Source organism: Amblyraja radiata, chromosome 1 (genome assembly GCF_010909765.2).
Source record: "Amblyraja radiata isolate CabotCenter1 chromosome 1, sAmbRad1.1.pri, whole genome shotgun sequence".
Taxonomy (NCBI): Eukaryota; Metazoa; Chordata; class Chondrichthyes; order Rajiformes; family Rajidae; genus Amblyraja; species Amblyraja radiata.
The window spans coordinates 148359972-148375932 of NC_045956.1; the positions used below are offsets into that span (position 1 = coordinate 148359972).

Below are 15961 nucleotides of genomic sequence, written 5' to 3' on the forward strand. Positions count from 1 at the left end.
CGAGCGGCAGTGAGTGAGCGAAGTGCCCTGTGAGAAAAGTGTGAGTCTTTGGCTCGAGAGTCTTCGGAGAGGAGACGAAAGAAGGAAATGTCAGGCAAGCTGATTCAGTGCGATGCTTGCAGTATGTGGGAGGTCAAGGACACCGCTAGTGCCTCTGGCTGCTACAAATGCGAGAAGTGCATCCAGGTAGAGCTCCTGAAGGGCCGTGTTGGGGAACTGGAGAAGCAAGTGGATGACCTCCGGTTCGTCCGAGAAACGGAGTTGTTCCTCGACAAGTCCTACAGTACGATTGTTACACCTAAGGTACTGGAAGAGAGAAGGTGGGAGACAGTGAGAACGGGAGGGAAGCATGGAATGCCAACGTCCCCGGGTGTTGTACCTCTTGTGAACAGGTTCACCCACTTAGAAGCTGTCGGGACAGAAGAGGTGTTTACACTGGGCGACGGACTGGCTTGCGATGCGAATAGGGCTGTTGAGTCCAAACCAAAAAGGCCTAAGGCAGGCAACGCCATTGTAGTGGGAGACTCCATTGTGAGAGGTACAGACAGGGGTTTCTGCGGCAACAGACGGGATGCGAGGATGGTGTGCTGCCTTCCTGGTGCCAGGATCCAGGATGTCACGGACAGAGTGCAGAAAATCCTCAAGGGCGAAGGTAAACATCCGGAAGTGGTAGTGCATGTCGGCACAAACGATGTCGGAAAGAAGGGGATGAATATTCTGCAGCGTGACTTTAGAGAGCTCGGAAAAATGCTGAAAAGCAGGACCTCCAGGGTTGTTATCTCCGGTTTGCTTCCAGTTCCTCGTGCTGGCGAGAGCAGGAACAGGGAGATACGGGACCTGAATGTGTGGCTGAGGAACTGGTGCACGGGGCAGGGATTTAGATTCTTAGATCACTGGGATCTGTTTTGGGGTAAGGGGGAACTGTACAAAAGGGACGGATTGCATCTTAACAGGTGTGGGACCAGCATTCTGGCAGGCAGGTTTTCCACTGCTACACGGGTGGTTTTAAACTGAATAAGGGGGTTGGGGTGTCGAATGGGATAGTGGAGGATGGAGTTAAAGGGAAAGGGTTTCTTAAATGTGTGAGCGTAGAGACAGAGGGGTGTAAAATGAGGGTAGAAGCAATAGGTAGCAAGGTGAAAAGTAAAAGTGGCAGGCAGACAAAACCAGGCCAAAAATCAGAAAGGGCCACTTTTCAACATAATTGTATAAGGGGTAAGAGTGTTGTAAAAACAAGCCTGAAGGCTTTGTGTCTCAATGCATCGTAATAAGGTGGATGAGTTGAATGTGCAGATAGCTATTAATGACTATGATATAGTTGGGATCACGGAGACATGGCTCCAGGGTGACCAAGGCTGGGAGCTGAACATCCAGGGATATTCAATATTCAGGAGGGATAGAGAGAAAGGAAAAGGAGGTGGGGCAGCGTTGCTGATTAGAGAGGAGATTATCGCAATGGAAAGGAAGGACATTAGTTTGGAGGATGTGGAATCGATATGGGTACAGCTGCGAAACACTAAGGGGCAGAAAACGCTGGTGGGTGTTGTGTACAGGCCACCTAACAGTAGTAGTGAAGTTGGAGATGGTATCAAACAGGAAATTAGAAATGCGTGCGACAAAGGCAAAACCGTTATAATGGGTGACTTCAATCTACATATAGATTGGGTGAATCAAATTGGCAGGGGTGCTGAGGAAGAGGATTTCTTGGAATGTATGCGGGATAGTTATCTAAATCAACATGTAGAGGAACCAACGAGAGAGCAGGCTATTTTAGACTAGGTATTGAGTAATGAGGAAGGGTTAGTTAGCAGTCTTGTTGTACGTGCCCCCTTGGGCAAGAGTGACCATAATATGGTTGAGTTCTTCATTAGGATGGAGAGTGACATTGTTAATTCAGAAACAATGGTTCTGAACTTAAAGAAAGGTAACTTTGAGGGTATGAGACGTGAATTGGCCAAGATCTAAAAGGGTTGACGGTGGATATGCAATGGAAGACATTTAAAGACTGCATGGATGAACTACAAAAATTGTTCATCCCAGTTTGGCAAAAGAATAAATCAGGGAAGGTAGTGCATCCGTGGATAACAAGGAAAATCAGGGATAGTATCAAAGCGAAGGATGATGCGTACAAATTAGCCAGAAAAAGCAGCATACCGGAGGACTGGGAGAAATTCAGAGACCAGCAGAGGAGGACAAAGGGCTTAATTAGGAAAGGAAAAATAGATTATGAAAGAAAACTGGCAGGGAACATAAAAACAGACTGCAAAAGTTTTTATAGATATGTGAAAAGAAAGAGATTAGTTAAAACAAATGTAGGTCCCTTGCAGTCAGAAACAGGTAGTTGATCATGGGGAACAAGGATATGGCGGACCAATTGAATAACTACTTTGGTTCCGTCTTCACTAAGGAAGACATAAATAATCTGCCGGAAATAGCAGGGGACCGCGGGTCAAAGGAGTTGGAGGAATTGAGTGAAATCCAGGTTAGCCGGGAAGTGGTGTTGGGTAAATTGAATGGATTAAAGGCCGATAAATCCCCAGGGCCAGATAGGCTGCATCCCAGAGTACTTAAGGAAGTAGCTCCAGAAATAGTGGATGCATTAGTAATAATCTTTCAAAACTCTTTAGATTCTGGAGTAGTTCCTGAGGATTGGCGGGTAGCAAACGTAACCCCACTTTTTAAGAAGGGAGGGAGAGAGAAAACGGGGAATTACAGACCAGTTAGTCTAACATCGGTAGTGGGGAAACTGCTAGAGTCAGTTATTAAAGATGGGATAGCAGCACATTTGGAAAGTGGTGAAATCATTGGACAAAGTCAGCATGGATTTACAAAAGGTAAATCATGTCTGACGAATCTTATAGAATTTTTCGAGGATGTAACTAGTAGCGTGGATAGGGGAGAACCAGTGGATGTGGTGTATCTGGACTTCCAGAAGGCTTTCGACAAGGTCCCACATAAGAGATTAGTATACAAACTTAAAGCACACGGCATTGGGGGTTCAGTATTGATGTGGATAGAGAACTGGCTGGCAAACAGGAAGCAAAGAGTAGGAGTAAACGGGTCCTTTTCACAATGGCAGGCAGTGACTAGTGGGGTACCGCAAGGCTCAGTGCTGGGACCCCAGCTATTTACAATATATATTAATGATCTGGATGAGGGAATTGAAGGCAATATCTCCAAGTTTGCGGATGCACTAAGCTGGGGGGCAGTGTTAGCTGTGAGGAGGATGCTAGGAGACTGCAAGGTGACTTGGATAGGCTGGGTGAGTGGGCAAATGTTTGGCAGATGCAGTATAATGTGGATAAATGTGAGGTTATCCATTTTGGTGGCAAAAACAGGAAAGCAGACTATTATCTAAATGGTGTCCGACTAGGAAAAGGGGAGATGCAGCGAGACCTGGGTGTCATGGTACACCAGTCATTGAAAGTGGGCATGCAGGTGCAGCAGGCAGTGAAGAAAGCGAATGGTATGTTAGCTTTCATAGCAAAAGGATTTGAGTATAGGAGCAGGGAGGTTCTACTGCAGTTGTACATGGTCTTGGTGAGACCACACCTGGAGTATTGCGTACAGTTTTGGTCTCCAAATCTGAGGAAGGACATTATTGCCATAGAGGGAGTGCAGAGAAGGTTCACCAGACTGATTCCTGGGATGTCAGGACTGTCTTATGAAGAAAGACTGGATAGACTTGGTTTATACTCTCCAGAATTTAGGAGATTGAGAGGGGATCTTATAGAAACTTACAACATTCTTAAGGGGTTGGACAGGCTAGATGCAGGAAGATTGCTCCCGATGTTGGGGAAGTCCAGGACAAGGGGTCACAGCTTAAGGATAAGGGGGAAATCCTTTAAAACCGAGATGAGAAGAACTTTTTTCACACACAGAGTGGTGAATCTCTGGAACTCTCTGCCACAGAGGGTAGTCGAGGCCAGTTCATTGGCTATATTTAAGAGGGAGTTAGATATGGCCCTTGTGGCTAAGGGGATCAGAGGGTATGGAGAGAAGGCAGGTACGGGATACTGAGTTGGATGATCAGCCATGATCATATTGAATGGCGGTGCAGGCTCGAAGGGCCGAATGGCCTACTCCTGCACCTAATTTCTATGTTTCTATGTTACATTATTAATCAGTCAGCACCTAGTAACGTGCTTATACATATATATCACTTTATTGTAGATGTGTTTCACTTTTTATTCTTACAAGGAAAGATGTAGATTGGTTACTTTACTTACTAACCAATGTAGTGCTTTATTATTATAAGCTCCGCCTACCACCACACCATTCATATTATCGCGACCCGACATGTGCTGCCAGTCAGTACTGCTGCATGGTAGGAGTAACATGCTGTAGTGTGTTGTAAACGTTACTCAATAAATAGTGTTATACCAGATCTGTGAGTATGTGTGATTTACTCAACAAACGTAACACCACTTTTTAAAAAGGGAGGGAGAGAGAAAACGGGGAATTACAGACCAGTTAGTCTAACGTCGGTAGTGGGGAAAATGCTAGAATCAGTTATTAAAGATGTGATAGCAGCACATTTGGAAAGTGGTGAAATCATTGGACAAAGTCAGCATGGATTTATGAAAGTTAAATCATGTCTGACGAATCTTATAGAATTTTTCGAGGATGTAACTAGTAGAGTGGATAAGGGAGAACCAGTGGATATGTTATATCTGGACTTTCAGAAGGCTTTCGACAAGGTCCCACATAAGAGATTAGTATACAAACTTAAAGCACACGGCATTGGGGGTTCAGTATTGATGTGGATAGAGAACTGGCTGGCAAACAGGAAGCAAAGAGTAGGAGTAAACGGGTCCTTTTCACAATGGCAGGCAGTGACTAGTGGGGTACCGCAAGGCTCAGTGCTGGGACCCCAGCTATTTACAATATATATTAATGATCTGGATGAGGGAATTGAAGGCAATATCTCCAAGTTTGCGGATGACACTAAGCTGGGGGGCAGTGTTAGCTGTGAGGAGGATGCTTGGAGACTGCAAGGTGACTTGGATAGGCTGGGTGAGTGGGCAAATGCTTGGCAGATGCAGTATAATGTGGATAAATGTGAGGTTATCCACTTTGGTGGCAAAAACAGGAAAGCAGACTATTATCTAATGGTGGCCGACTAGGAAAGGGGAGATGCAGCGAGACCTGGGTGTCATGGTACACCAGTCATTAAAAGTAGGCATGCAGGTGCAGCAGGCAGTGAAGAAGGCGAATGGTATGTTAGCATTCATAGCAAAAGGATTTGAGTATAGGAGCAGGGAGGTTCTACTGCAGTTGTACAGGGTCTTGGTGAGACCACACCTGGAGTATTGCGCACAGTTTTGGTCTCCTAATCTGAGGAAAGACATTCTTGCCATAGAGGGAGTACAGAGAAGGTTCACCAGACTGATTCTTGGGATGTCAGGACTTTCATATGAAGAAAGACTGGATAGACTCGGTTTGTACTCGCTAGAATTTAGAAGATTGAGGGGGGATCTTCTAGAAACTTACAAATTTCTTAAGGGGTTGGGCAGGCTAGATGCAGGAAGATTGTTCCCGATGTTGGGGAAGTCCAGAACAAGGGGTCACAGTTTAAGGATAAGGGGGAAATCTTTTAGGACCGAGATGAGGAAAACCTTTTTCACACAGAGAGTGGTGAATCTCTGGAATTCTCTCCCGCAGAAGGTAGTTGAGGCCAGTTCATTGGCTATATTTAAGAGGGAGTTAGATGTGGCCCTTGTGGCTAAAGGGATCAGAGGGTATGGAGAGAAGGCAGGTACAGGATACTGAGTTGGATGATCAGCCATGATTATATTGAATGGCGGTGCAGGCTCGAAGGGCCGAATGGCCTACTCCTGCACCTATTTTCTATGTTTCTATAAACCCCATCGTAGGTCGAAGGAGCAGCTGTAATGGGAAAGTGGAGCCAGTTCAGCTAAATTCTAGTTCTTAATAATTGTTCAGGGTGACTATTATCAAAAAATTAGAAATTTAACTGTAGCATATTTCCCACAATCAAACATTCATGTTACCACTCATTCACTGGGGTCAATGTGAAGGTTGGACGACTTGGATTATGTACTCAGGTGTGAGAGAGACTATTCCCACAAAACTCCTCACCTTGGCTGTTGTCACATTTCGGTCAATCTCCTCCAGTCTTAAACTCTGCTCCAAACTCTTGGATTCCAAGTCCTTGGAGCGTGCAGATAGCAAGTCCTGTTTGATTATTAACCAAAAAATAATTAAATTGATTTTTTGCTGGGAAGGGCGAGCGCCACCATTAAATACCTTGAACGTATCAGACAGTACGTGAATAAAGGGAAGCGGTCCTGAAGGGAGGATTTAGGGAGTTGGGAGGAGAGTTAAGGAAAAGGACCAAAAAGGTAACAATCTCAGGATTACTGCCTGTGCCACGCGACAGTGAGAGTAGGAATGGAGCGAGGTGGAGGATAAATGCGTGGCTGAAAGACTGGTGCAGAGGGCAGGGATTCAAGTTTCTGGATCATTGGGACTTCTTTTGGGGAAGGTAGGACCTGTACAGAAAGGATGGGTTGCACTTGAACCCGAGGGGGACCAATATCCTGGCGGGGAAATTTGCAAAGGCTACTGGGGATACTTTAAACTAGAATGGTTGGGGCGAGTGACTCAAATAGAGAAAGCTAGTAGACAGATTGGGAGGCAGGAAGCAGAAAAGGGAAGCACTCGGACACAAGAGGAGAAAGTAGAAAAAGGAAATAAACAGAGAATAAGAGGCGGGGGGTTTCTTAAATGTGCATATTTTAATGCTAGAGGAAATAAACAGAGAATTAGAGGCGGGGGGTTTCTTAAATGTGCATATTTTAATGCTAGGAGCATTGTAAGAAAGGTGGATGAGCTTAGAGTCTGGATAGACACCTGGAAGTATGATGTTGTGGCGATCAGTGAAACATGGTTGCAGGAGGGCTGTGATTGGAAACTAAATATTCCAGGATTTCGTTGCTTCAGGTGTGATAGAATTGGAGGGGCAAGAGGTGGAGGTGTTGCATTGCTTGTCAGGGAAGATATTACAGCAGTGCTTTGGCAGGATAGATTGGAGGGCTCATCTAGGGAGGCTATTTGGGTGGAACTGAGAAGTGGGAAAGATGTAGCAACACTTATAGGGGTGTATTATAGACCGCCAAATGGGGATCGAGAATTGGAAGAGCAAATATGTAAGGAGATAGCAGATATTAGTAGTAAGCACAAGGTAGTGATTGTGGGAGATTTCAACTTTCCACACATAGACTGGGAAACACATTCTGTAAATGGGCTGGATGGTTTGGAGTTTGTAAAATGTGTGCAGGATAGTTTTTTGCAGCAATACATAGAGGTACCTACTAGAGGAGGGGCAGTGCTGGACCTCCTGTTAGGAAATGAGACGGGACAGGTGGCGGAGGTATGCGTTGGGGAGCACTTAGGGTCCAGTGATCACAATACCATTAGTTTCAATATAATTATGGAGAGGGTCAGAACTGGACCTAGGGTTGAGATTTTTGATTGGAGAAAGGCTAACTTTGATGAGATGCGAAATGATTTAAAAGGAGTGAACTGGGACATTTTGTTTTAAGGGAAGGATGTAGAAGAGAAATGGAGGACATTAAAGGGGAAATTTTAAGAGTACAGAACCTTTATGTTCCTGTTCGGTTGAAAGGAAACAGTAAAAATTGGAAAGAGCCCTGGTTTTCAAGGGAAATTGGACATCTTGTTCGGAAAAAGAGGGAGATCTACAATAATTATAGGCAGCATGAAGTAAATGTGGTGCTTGAGGAGTATAAGGAATGTAAAAAGAATCTTAAGAAAGAAATTAGAAAAGCTAAAAGAAGATATGAGGTTGCTTTGGCAAGTAAGGTGAAAGTAAATCCAAAGGGTTTCTACAGCTATATTAATAGCAAAAGGATAACGAGGGATATAATTGGTCCATTGGAGAGACAGAGTGGACAGCTATCTGCAGAGCCAAAAGAGATGGGGGAGATATTGAACAATTTCTTTTCTTCGGTATTCACCAAGGAGAAGGATATTGAATTATGTGAGGTAAGGGAAACTAGTAGAGTAGCTATGGATACTATAAGTTTCAAAGTAAAAGAAGCACTGACACTTTTGAAAAATATAAAAGTGGATAAGTCTCCAGGTCCTAACAGGATATTCCCTAGGACATTGAGGGAAGTTAGTGTAAAAATAGCCGGGGCTATGACAGAAATATTTCAAATGTCATTAGAAACGGGAATAGCCCCCGAGGATTGGCGTACTGCGCATGTTGTTCCATTGTTTAAAAAGGGTTCTAAGAGTAAACCTAGCAATTATAGACCTGTTAGTTTGACTTCAGTGGTGGGCAAATTAATGGAAAAGATACTTCGAGATAATATATATAAGCATCTGGATAAACAGGGTCTGATTAGGAACAGTCAACATGGATTTGTGCCTGGAAGGTCATGTTTGACTAATCTTCTTGAATTTTTTGAAGAGGTTACTTGGGAAATTGACGAGGGTAAAGCAGTGGATGTTGTCTATATGGACTTTAGTAAGGCCTTTGACAAGGTTCCTCATGGAAGGTTGGTTAAGAAGGTTCAACTGTTGGGTATAAATGCAGGAGTAGCAAGATGGATTCAACAGTGGCTGAATGGGAGACGCCAGAGGGTAATGGTGGATGGCTGTTTGTCGGGTTAGAGGCAGGTGACTAGTGGGGTGCCTCAGGGATCAGTGTTGGGTCCTTTGTTGTTTGTCATGTACATCAATGATCTGGATGAAGGTGTAGTAAATTGGATTAGTAAGTATGCAGATGATACCAAGGTAGGGGGTGTTGTGGATAATGAAGAGGATTTCCAAAGTCTACAGAGTGATTTAGGCCATTTGGAAGAATGGGCTGAAAGATGGCAGATGGAGTTTAATGCTGATAAATGTGAGGTGCTACACCTTGGCAGGACAAATCAAAATAGGACGTACATGGTAAATGGTAGGGAATTGAAGAATACAGTTGAACAGAGGGATCTGGGAATAACCGTGCATAGTTCCTTGAAGGTGGAATCTCATATAGATAGGGTGGTAAAGAAAGCTTTTGGTATGCTAGCCTTTATAAATCAGAGCATTGAGTATAGAAGCTGGGATGTAATGTTAAAATTGTACAAGGCATTGGTGAGACCAAATCTGGAGTATGGTGTACAATTTTGGTCGCCCAATTATAGGAAGGATGTCAACAAAATAGAGAGAGTACAGAGGAGATTTACTAGAATGTTGCCTGGGTTTCAACAACTAAGTTACAGAGAAAGGTTGAATAAGTTAGGTCTTTATTCTCTGGAGCGCAGAAGGTTAAGGGGGGACTTGATAGAGGTCTTTAAAATAATGAGAGGGATAGACAGAGTTGATGCGGACAAGCTTTTCCCTTTGAGAATAGGGAAGATTCAAACAAGAGGACATGACTTCAGAATTAAGGGACAGAAGTTTAGGGGTAACATGAGGGGGAACTTCTTTACTCAGAGAGTGGTAGCGGTGTGGAATGAGCTTCCAGTGGAAGTGGTGGAGGCAGGTTCGATGGTATCATTTAAAAACAAATTGGATAGGCATATGGATGAGAAGGGAATGGAGGGTTATGGTATGAGTGCAGGAGGGTGAAATAATTGTTCGGCACGGACTTGTAGGGCCGAGATGGCCTGTTTCCGTGCTGTAATTGTTATATGGTTATATGGTTAAAACCAGGCTCAGTTTGACTGCTGAGAGAATGGAGCGGCTGGGCTTGTACACTCTGGAGTTTAGAAGGATAAGAGGGGATCTTATTGAAATATATAAGATTGTTACGAGTTTCGACACGCTAGAGGCAGGAAACATGTTCCCGATGTTGGGGGGAGACCAGAACCAGGGGCCACAGTTTAAGAATAAGGAGTAAGCCATTTAGAACGGAGATGAGGAAACACTTTTTCAGATTAGATTAGATTAGATTAGATAGCCTTTATTGTCATTCAGACCGAAGTCTGAACGAAATTGAAGCAGTCATACATACAATACAATACAATAAAAAACAACAATAAACACATATTAACATCCACCACAGTGAGTCCACCCAGCATCTCCTCACTGTGATGGAGGCAAAAGTCTTAGGTCTGCAGTCTCTTCCCTCCTCTTCTCCCTCTGCGCTGAGGCGATACCCCCGGGCGATGTTACAATTGTCCCGCGGCTCAAACACCGCGGCCCGGGGTGGTCGAAGCTGCCGCCCACCAGTCCTGCTGATGCAGCCGCTGGCCCGCGGCCGAACCCCGGACTCAGGCCACCGCCGCCAGAACACCGTCCCAGCCACCGGAGCACCGTAGTCATATGCCACAGAGAGTTGTGAGTCTGTGGAATTCTCTGCCCCAGAGGGCGGTGGAGGCAGGTTCTCTGGATGCTTTCAAGAGCGAGCTAGATAGGGCTTTTAAAGATAGCGGAGTCAGGGGATATGGGGAGAAGGCAGGAACGGGGTACTGATTGGGGATGATAAGCCATGATCACATTGAATGGCGGTGCTGGCTCGAAGGGCCAAATGGCCTACTCCTGCACCTATTGTCTATTGTCTAATTTTCAAATTACAAGCCCACATCTAAATGTTGTTGAGGCCTTCTTTTAAGCATATATGAACCTCATAATGTGCTACTGAGTTGAAGGTTGTCACATTTCCGGCATCCCTGAGCAGCCTTTCCAGATGGCAAGAGATGATAATTTAATTTTTCGTCTTAAGTTCTCTGTGAGAACTACATGAGATTTTTTGCAAGGATACCATCATTAAAAGCCAGTGGGAGGTGTGCACTTTGGGAAGTCAAATGTAAGGAGAAGGTAGACAATTCATGGCAAAGAAGGTGCATGGTCTGCTTTCCTTCACTGGTTGGGGCATTGAATAGAAGAGTCAGGAAGTTACAATGCAGCTCGATATGACTTTGGTTAGGCCACATTTGGAATATTACGTGCAGTTCTGGTCACCCCATTACAGGACGATGTGGAGGCTTTGGACCAGATGCAGAAGAGGTTTACCAAAATGCTATCTAGATAAAGGAGTGTTAGCTGTAAGAATGGGGTAGGACAAACTTGGATTGTTTTCTCTGGAGCAATAGAAGTTGTGTTGAGATCTGATTGACGTATATAAATTTATGAAAGGCTAGATAGGGTAGGCACTCTGAACCTTTGCCCCACAAGGTACAAATGTTAAGGACTAGAAGGCATGGTTTTAAGGCGAGAGGGGAAATAGTTTAAAGGAGATGTATGGGATAATGTTTTTATACGGAGGGTGACTGGTGCCTAAAACAAGCTGCCAGGGTAGTTGTAGAGGGAATTATAATAGTGGTATTTAAGAGTCGTTTGGAAAGGCATATGGTTATGCAGAGTGCAGGGAGACTTTCTGACCCACAGACCACAATCAGTGAAAAAAGGTGACAACAACTCCTCCTCAATAATTCTCAACACCGCTTCACAAGGATGTGTTCTCAGTCCCTTACTATACCCACTGTACACTCATCAAAGTAGTCAGATTTGGCTTTAACTCCATCTACAAGTTTGCAGATGACACCACTGTGGTGGGGCCGTATCAAGAAGAGTCATAATTCAGGAATGAGATAGATAATTTACATGCCCCAATCAACATGAAAGGTACCGAAGTGGAAATATTTGAGAGCTTCAGGTTCCTTGGCATTAATATTACCAACTATCTGTTGTGAAGCAACAACACGATGTGACAGCCAAGAAGGCAACTAATGCCTCCACTTCCTCAGGAGACTGAGGAAACTCGCCATGTCGCCATTGACACTTACAAACTTCTACAGATGCACCATATAAAGCATACTGTGCGGTTGCATCATAACTTGGTTTGGGAACAGCTCCGCCCAACACTACCCGCCCCAGTCTATCACACAGACCAGACTTTTCACCATGGACTCCATCTAAACTTCACACTGCCATGGAAAACCAGTCATCATTATCAAAGACTTATCCCACTCCAGCCATTCTTCTTCTCCCTGCTCCATACTGGAAAAAGGTACAGAAGATTGAAAGCGCGAACCACCAGACTATGGAACATCTTCTTCCCCTCTATTATTAGGCTTCTGAACAGTCCTTCCATCAGCTAGAGTACTGCTTAATTCACCTCTACCTCATTGTGGACTTTGGACTTTGTCCATGGAACTGGTGCACGACAATGCTGAGAATTGTAAAGGACTCACACCACCTTTGCACACTCTTATTTCATTCCTGCCGTCAGGAAGAAAGTATAGGAGTCTGAAAACTGTGACCTCCAGTTCAATTATGGCTGATCTGTCTTTCACTCCGAACACCATTTCCTGCCTTCTCCCCATAACCCCTGACACCCATACTAATCGAGAATATATCTAAAGGGGCTGTCCCACTGCGGCGACCTAATCAGCGAGCTTAGAAGAGTTTGCCCTCAACTCAAACTCGCAGCATGGTCGACACGTGGTCCCAGGAGGTCCTATGAGGTCGCTGGAACTCTCATTCAAGCTCGAGGGAAGTTCCCTCATACGCGTGGCCTCAGTTTGGTCGAGGAAAATGTTTCAGTATGATGAAAAATTTTCCGCGAATAAAAATTGGTCAACGTGGTTCTTTTTAATTCGTAGTGCAGTGGAGTGGGTCGCTATGTAGTGACAGGCAATCGAAGGCAGCCGTAGGCAATCTCCTTTGCTGACCGTGCATTTTAATCGGCTCATTGGAGTTTTCAGGACCAAGGAAAACCGACCGGTGGGTAAAATGCCCGCTAAACTTTATAAGTTGTTTGGCTTCTTAAACGTGTCTCCACTCCTTCTCCCCCCCCCTTCTCCTCACCTTCTCTCCCCTTCTCTCCCCCCCCCCCTCTAAAGGACTTACTGTACACTGTGCAGCCGTCTTTTACCTTTCTGTTCATCGCGGGTGTGAATTTCAGACAGCGCTCCCCTGCTATCCCTGGCACCCACCTTTGCAGTGTGTGTGTGTGTGTGTGTGTGTGTGTGTGTGTGTGTGTGTGTGCGTGTGCGTGGTCAGTCGATCCAGCTCGCGGTTTCATCGCTGACGGTCGAGGTTTTCCAGGTGAGTGCTCTCGAGCTTGAAGGTCGAAGACAGTCGCTGAAACGTCGCGTCAGTGGGACAGGCCCTTATTTCTGCCTTAAACATATCCATTGACAGCCTCCATAGGCTTTTGTGGCAAAGAATTCCACAGATTCACCACCCTCTGACTAATACATTTCTCCTCATCTGCTTCCTAAATGAACGTCCTTTAATTCTGAGGCTATGACCTCTCGTCCTAGACTCTCCCACTAGTGGAAACATCCTCCACATCCACTCTATCCAAGCCTGTCGCTATTTGGTAAGTTTCAATGAGGAGTCCCCTCATCCTTCCAAACTCCAGGAAGTACCGTCAAAAATAGAAAGTTGAGGGGCACCTTTCTCAGTGAGATTTATGGTTGGGTATATGGAAAGAGCTGCCAGAGGTAGTTGAGGCAAATACTGTAACAACATTTCAAAGACATTTGAACATGTTCATGGATAGGAAAGGTTTAGAGGGATATGGGCCAAACATGGGCAGGTGGGACTAGTGTAGATGGGACATATTGGTCGGCATGGGCAAGTTGGGCCGAAGGGCCTGTTTCCGTACTGTCAGACTGTGTGAGAAAATCAGGTCAGAATTCTTTGCTGTTGTCACCTCATTCGTACTTTTACCGCCAATTCATTATTTCATCTTTGAATGTGAAGTACTTGCCAACGTTGCCAAGATTTGAAACGTAATATGAACACAGGCGCACTGTGCACAAGGACTTTAGCTTCAGAAGATAGACACAAAAAAGCTGGAGTAACTGAGCGGGACAGGCAGCATCTCTAGAGAGGAATGGGTGACGTTTCGGGTCTAGACCCTTCTTCAGACTTACCTTCAGTTCACTCAGCGCCTCTTCTACTGGGACCACACGGTGTCCTTGGTGCGATCCCACAATCGCACATTTGCTGCAAACTCTCAGTTTCTCCTCCTTGCAGAAGTACACCAGCTTCTTGCCATGCTCGCTGCACTTCCCCGCTTCCACTCCGGCCCCATCAACACATTCCTCCATCCTTCAGCTCCCTCTACAACCAACATGCACATAACATTCGCACGTTCCCTTACTTAGAACGGAAAAAAATCAATCCTTTCACGCTTTAATGCGGAAGTGGCTTTTTTTTCGTTTTAGGAAAGACCCAGTATGTTATTTGATTGACGATAAAGTAAACCAACCAGAAATCCGATTGTGAAATAGAGGACGAAAAATGGTGACAGACAGGAGCTGAAAACTCTTTAAACCGCAGAGTAAATCGGAGGTGACGCTTTCATTTTCCCAATCGTCAGATTATCTAGCCGACTTTGCAAAACCATGCAAGCACATGATTTATTATAACTACTTAATTAGAAAGTAATAGCTGACACAAGAAACTGCAGGTGCTGGAATCTTGGTCAAGACACAATGTGCTGGAGGATCAGGCAGCAAATCTTCCTTTCTTCAGTAAGGGATATTAGGTGCAGGAGTAGGCCATTCGGCCCTTCGAGTCAGCACCGCCATTCAATATGATTATGGCTGATCATATGATGTTGCCTGCACTCAATGGATTACGTAAGAAAAGAACAACTTTGTCTTTGTATCTCCTACAAGTGAGCAAGGAGTAAATGACTGTAACTGCGAGCATCACAGCCATGGCTGTTCAAATGCTTCAGGAGTCCTCTCTCGAATTTTCCCCTTGAAAGTTGACTGAATAAGTTGCATTTTTGGTGTTGATAAGATCGGTATAAGCAATATATTCTTCATGCAAAGATGGTGATACGATAAAGCTATATCTCCTCACAGCTATTCTACAAGTCAAATGTATCATTGCTGTTTTGCATCCAACCCTGGTAACGCTCCATAGTTACATATCCACTTAAAAACCTTATCCAATAGGGGGCATCATCGGGTCAAAGGGCATGACACACGGAGCAGCTCAATCCATGTGGAGTACATGGCAGCTTCCAGCATAGACTGTTAATACACGAAACGTGTACTTTCTTACCTGTTAAAATACGCCGAAATTGTCATTTTATGCGCTGTAAATAATTGTGGAAATCGGGGTAAGCGTGAGAGACATTTATCCTACATCAGAATTCCAAAAGTGAGGAGAAATAATGGTAGAGAGAAGCGAGAGCGGAAGGGACAACAACAGCTAAAGTGGTTGGCGGACATTGAGCATGCAGATATCAAGATTGAAAATATTGGGAATTATCGCATTTGCTCACTGCATTTCATCACAGTAAGGCATTATTTGTGTTTTTTCTTGATTCCTTTGGTATCTAAAAAGTTTCAGAAGATAAATCTGGCTGTAAAATTTAAAATCGCCCATGGTTCTGAAGTGGGTTTTTACATACAAAAGTAAAACGCTGCTGAAGCTAAATTCATCATTAAAAAATAAAAACTCGAGACTTACGAGTGGTATATGGAAAAGTAAGTTTTCGATCATTGTGCTATTGAGATGTATATTTTGGCAAATAATAAAATGTCCTGACAGCTTCAACATCCAATCCCTTTCAAAGATATTGTCAATTTGCTGAGGTTGATTATGTCCAATTAACAGCTAACAATTATGCCATTCCTTGGCTTGCATCTGAGTAAAATGTAATTCAAAACCCACGTATGGTTTGCGATTTTTAAAAAAATGATAAATTTTGCTTCAGAAGTGTTTTCCTTTTGTATGTAAAAACCCACTTGAGAACCATGGGCGATGTTAAAATTTTACAGCCAGATTTATCACTTCTTAAACTTTTTTAGATACCAAAGGAATCAAGAAAAAACACAAATAATGCCTTACTGTTGGTGAAATGCAGTGAGCAAATGCGATAATTGCCAATATTTTCAATCTTTATATATGCACGGCCATTGTTCACCAACCACTTTAGCTGTTGTTGTCCCTTCAGCTGCCGCTTCTCTCTACCACCATTTCTCCTCGCCTTTGGAATTCTGAAGTAGGA

At 44.3% G+C, this 15961-nt stretch overlaps 1 protein-coding gene across 1 annotated transcript in view; it reads right to left on the reverse strand.

Moving 5' to 3' along the window:
* LOC116980330 (zinc-binding protein A33-like) overlaps positions 1–14154 on the reverse strand; it is a 32551-nt gene extending 18397 nt beyond the window's left edge. Inside the window, exons 1-2 of the mRNA XM_033032445.1 lie at positions 13866–14154; positions 6103–6198 (exon numbers count right to left, since the gene is read on the reverse strand). Coding sequence (XP_032888336.1) covers positions 6103–6198; positions 13866–14042 — 273 coding nt within the window. The 5' untranslated portion in view covers positions 14043–14154. The remainder of the gene's footprint in view (positions 1–6102; positions 6199–13865) is intronic.
* Between the last annotated feature and the right edge of the window lie 1807 nt (positions 14155–15961).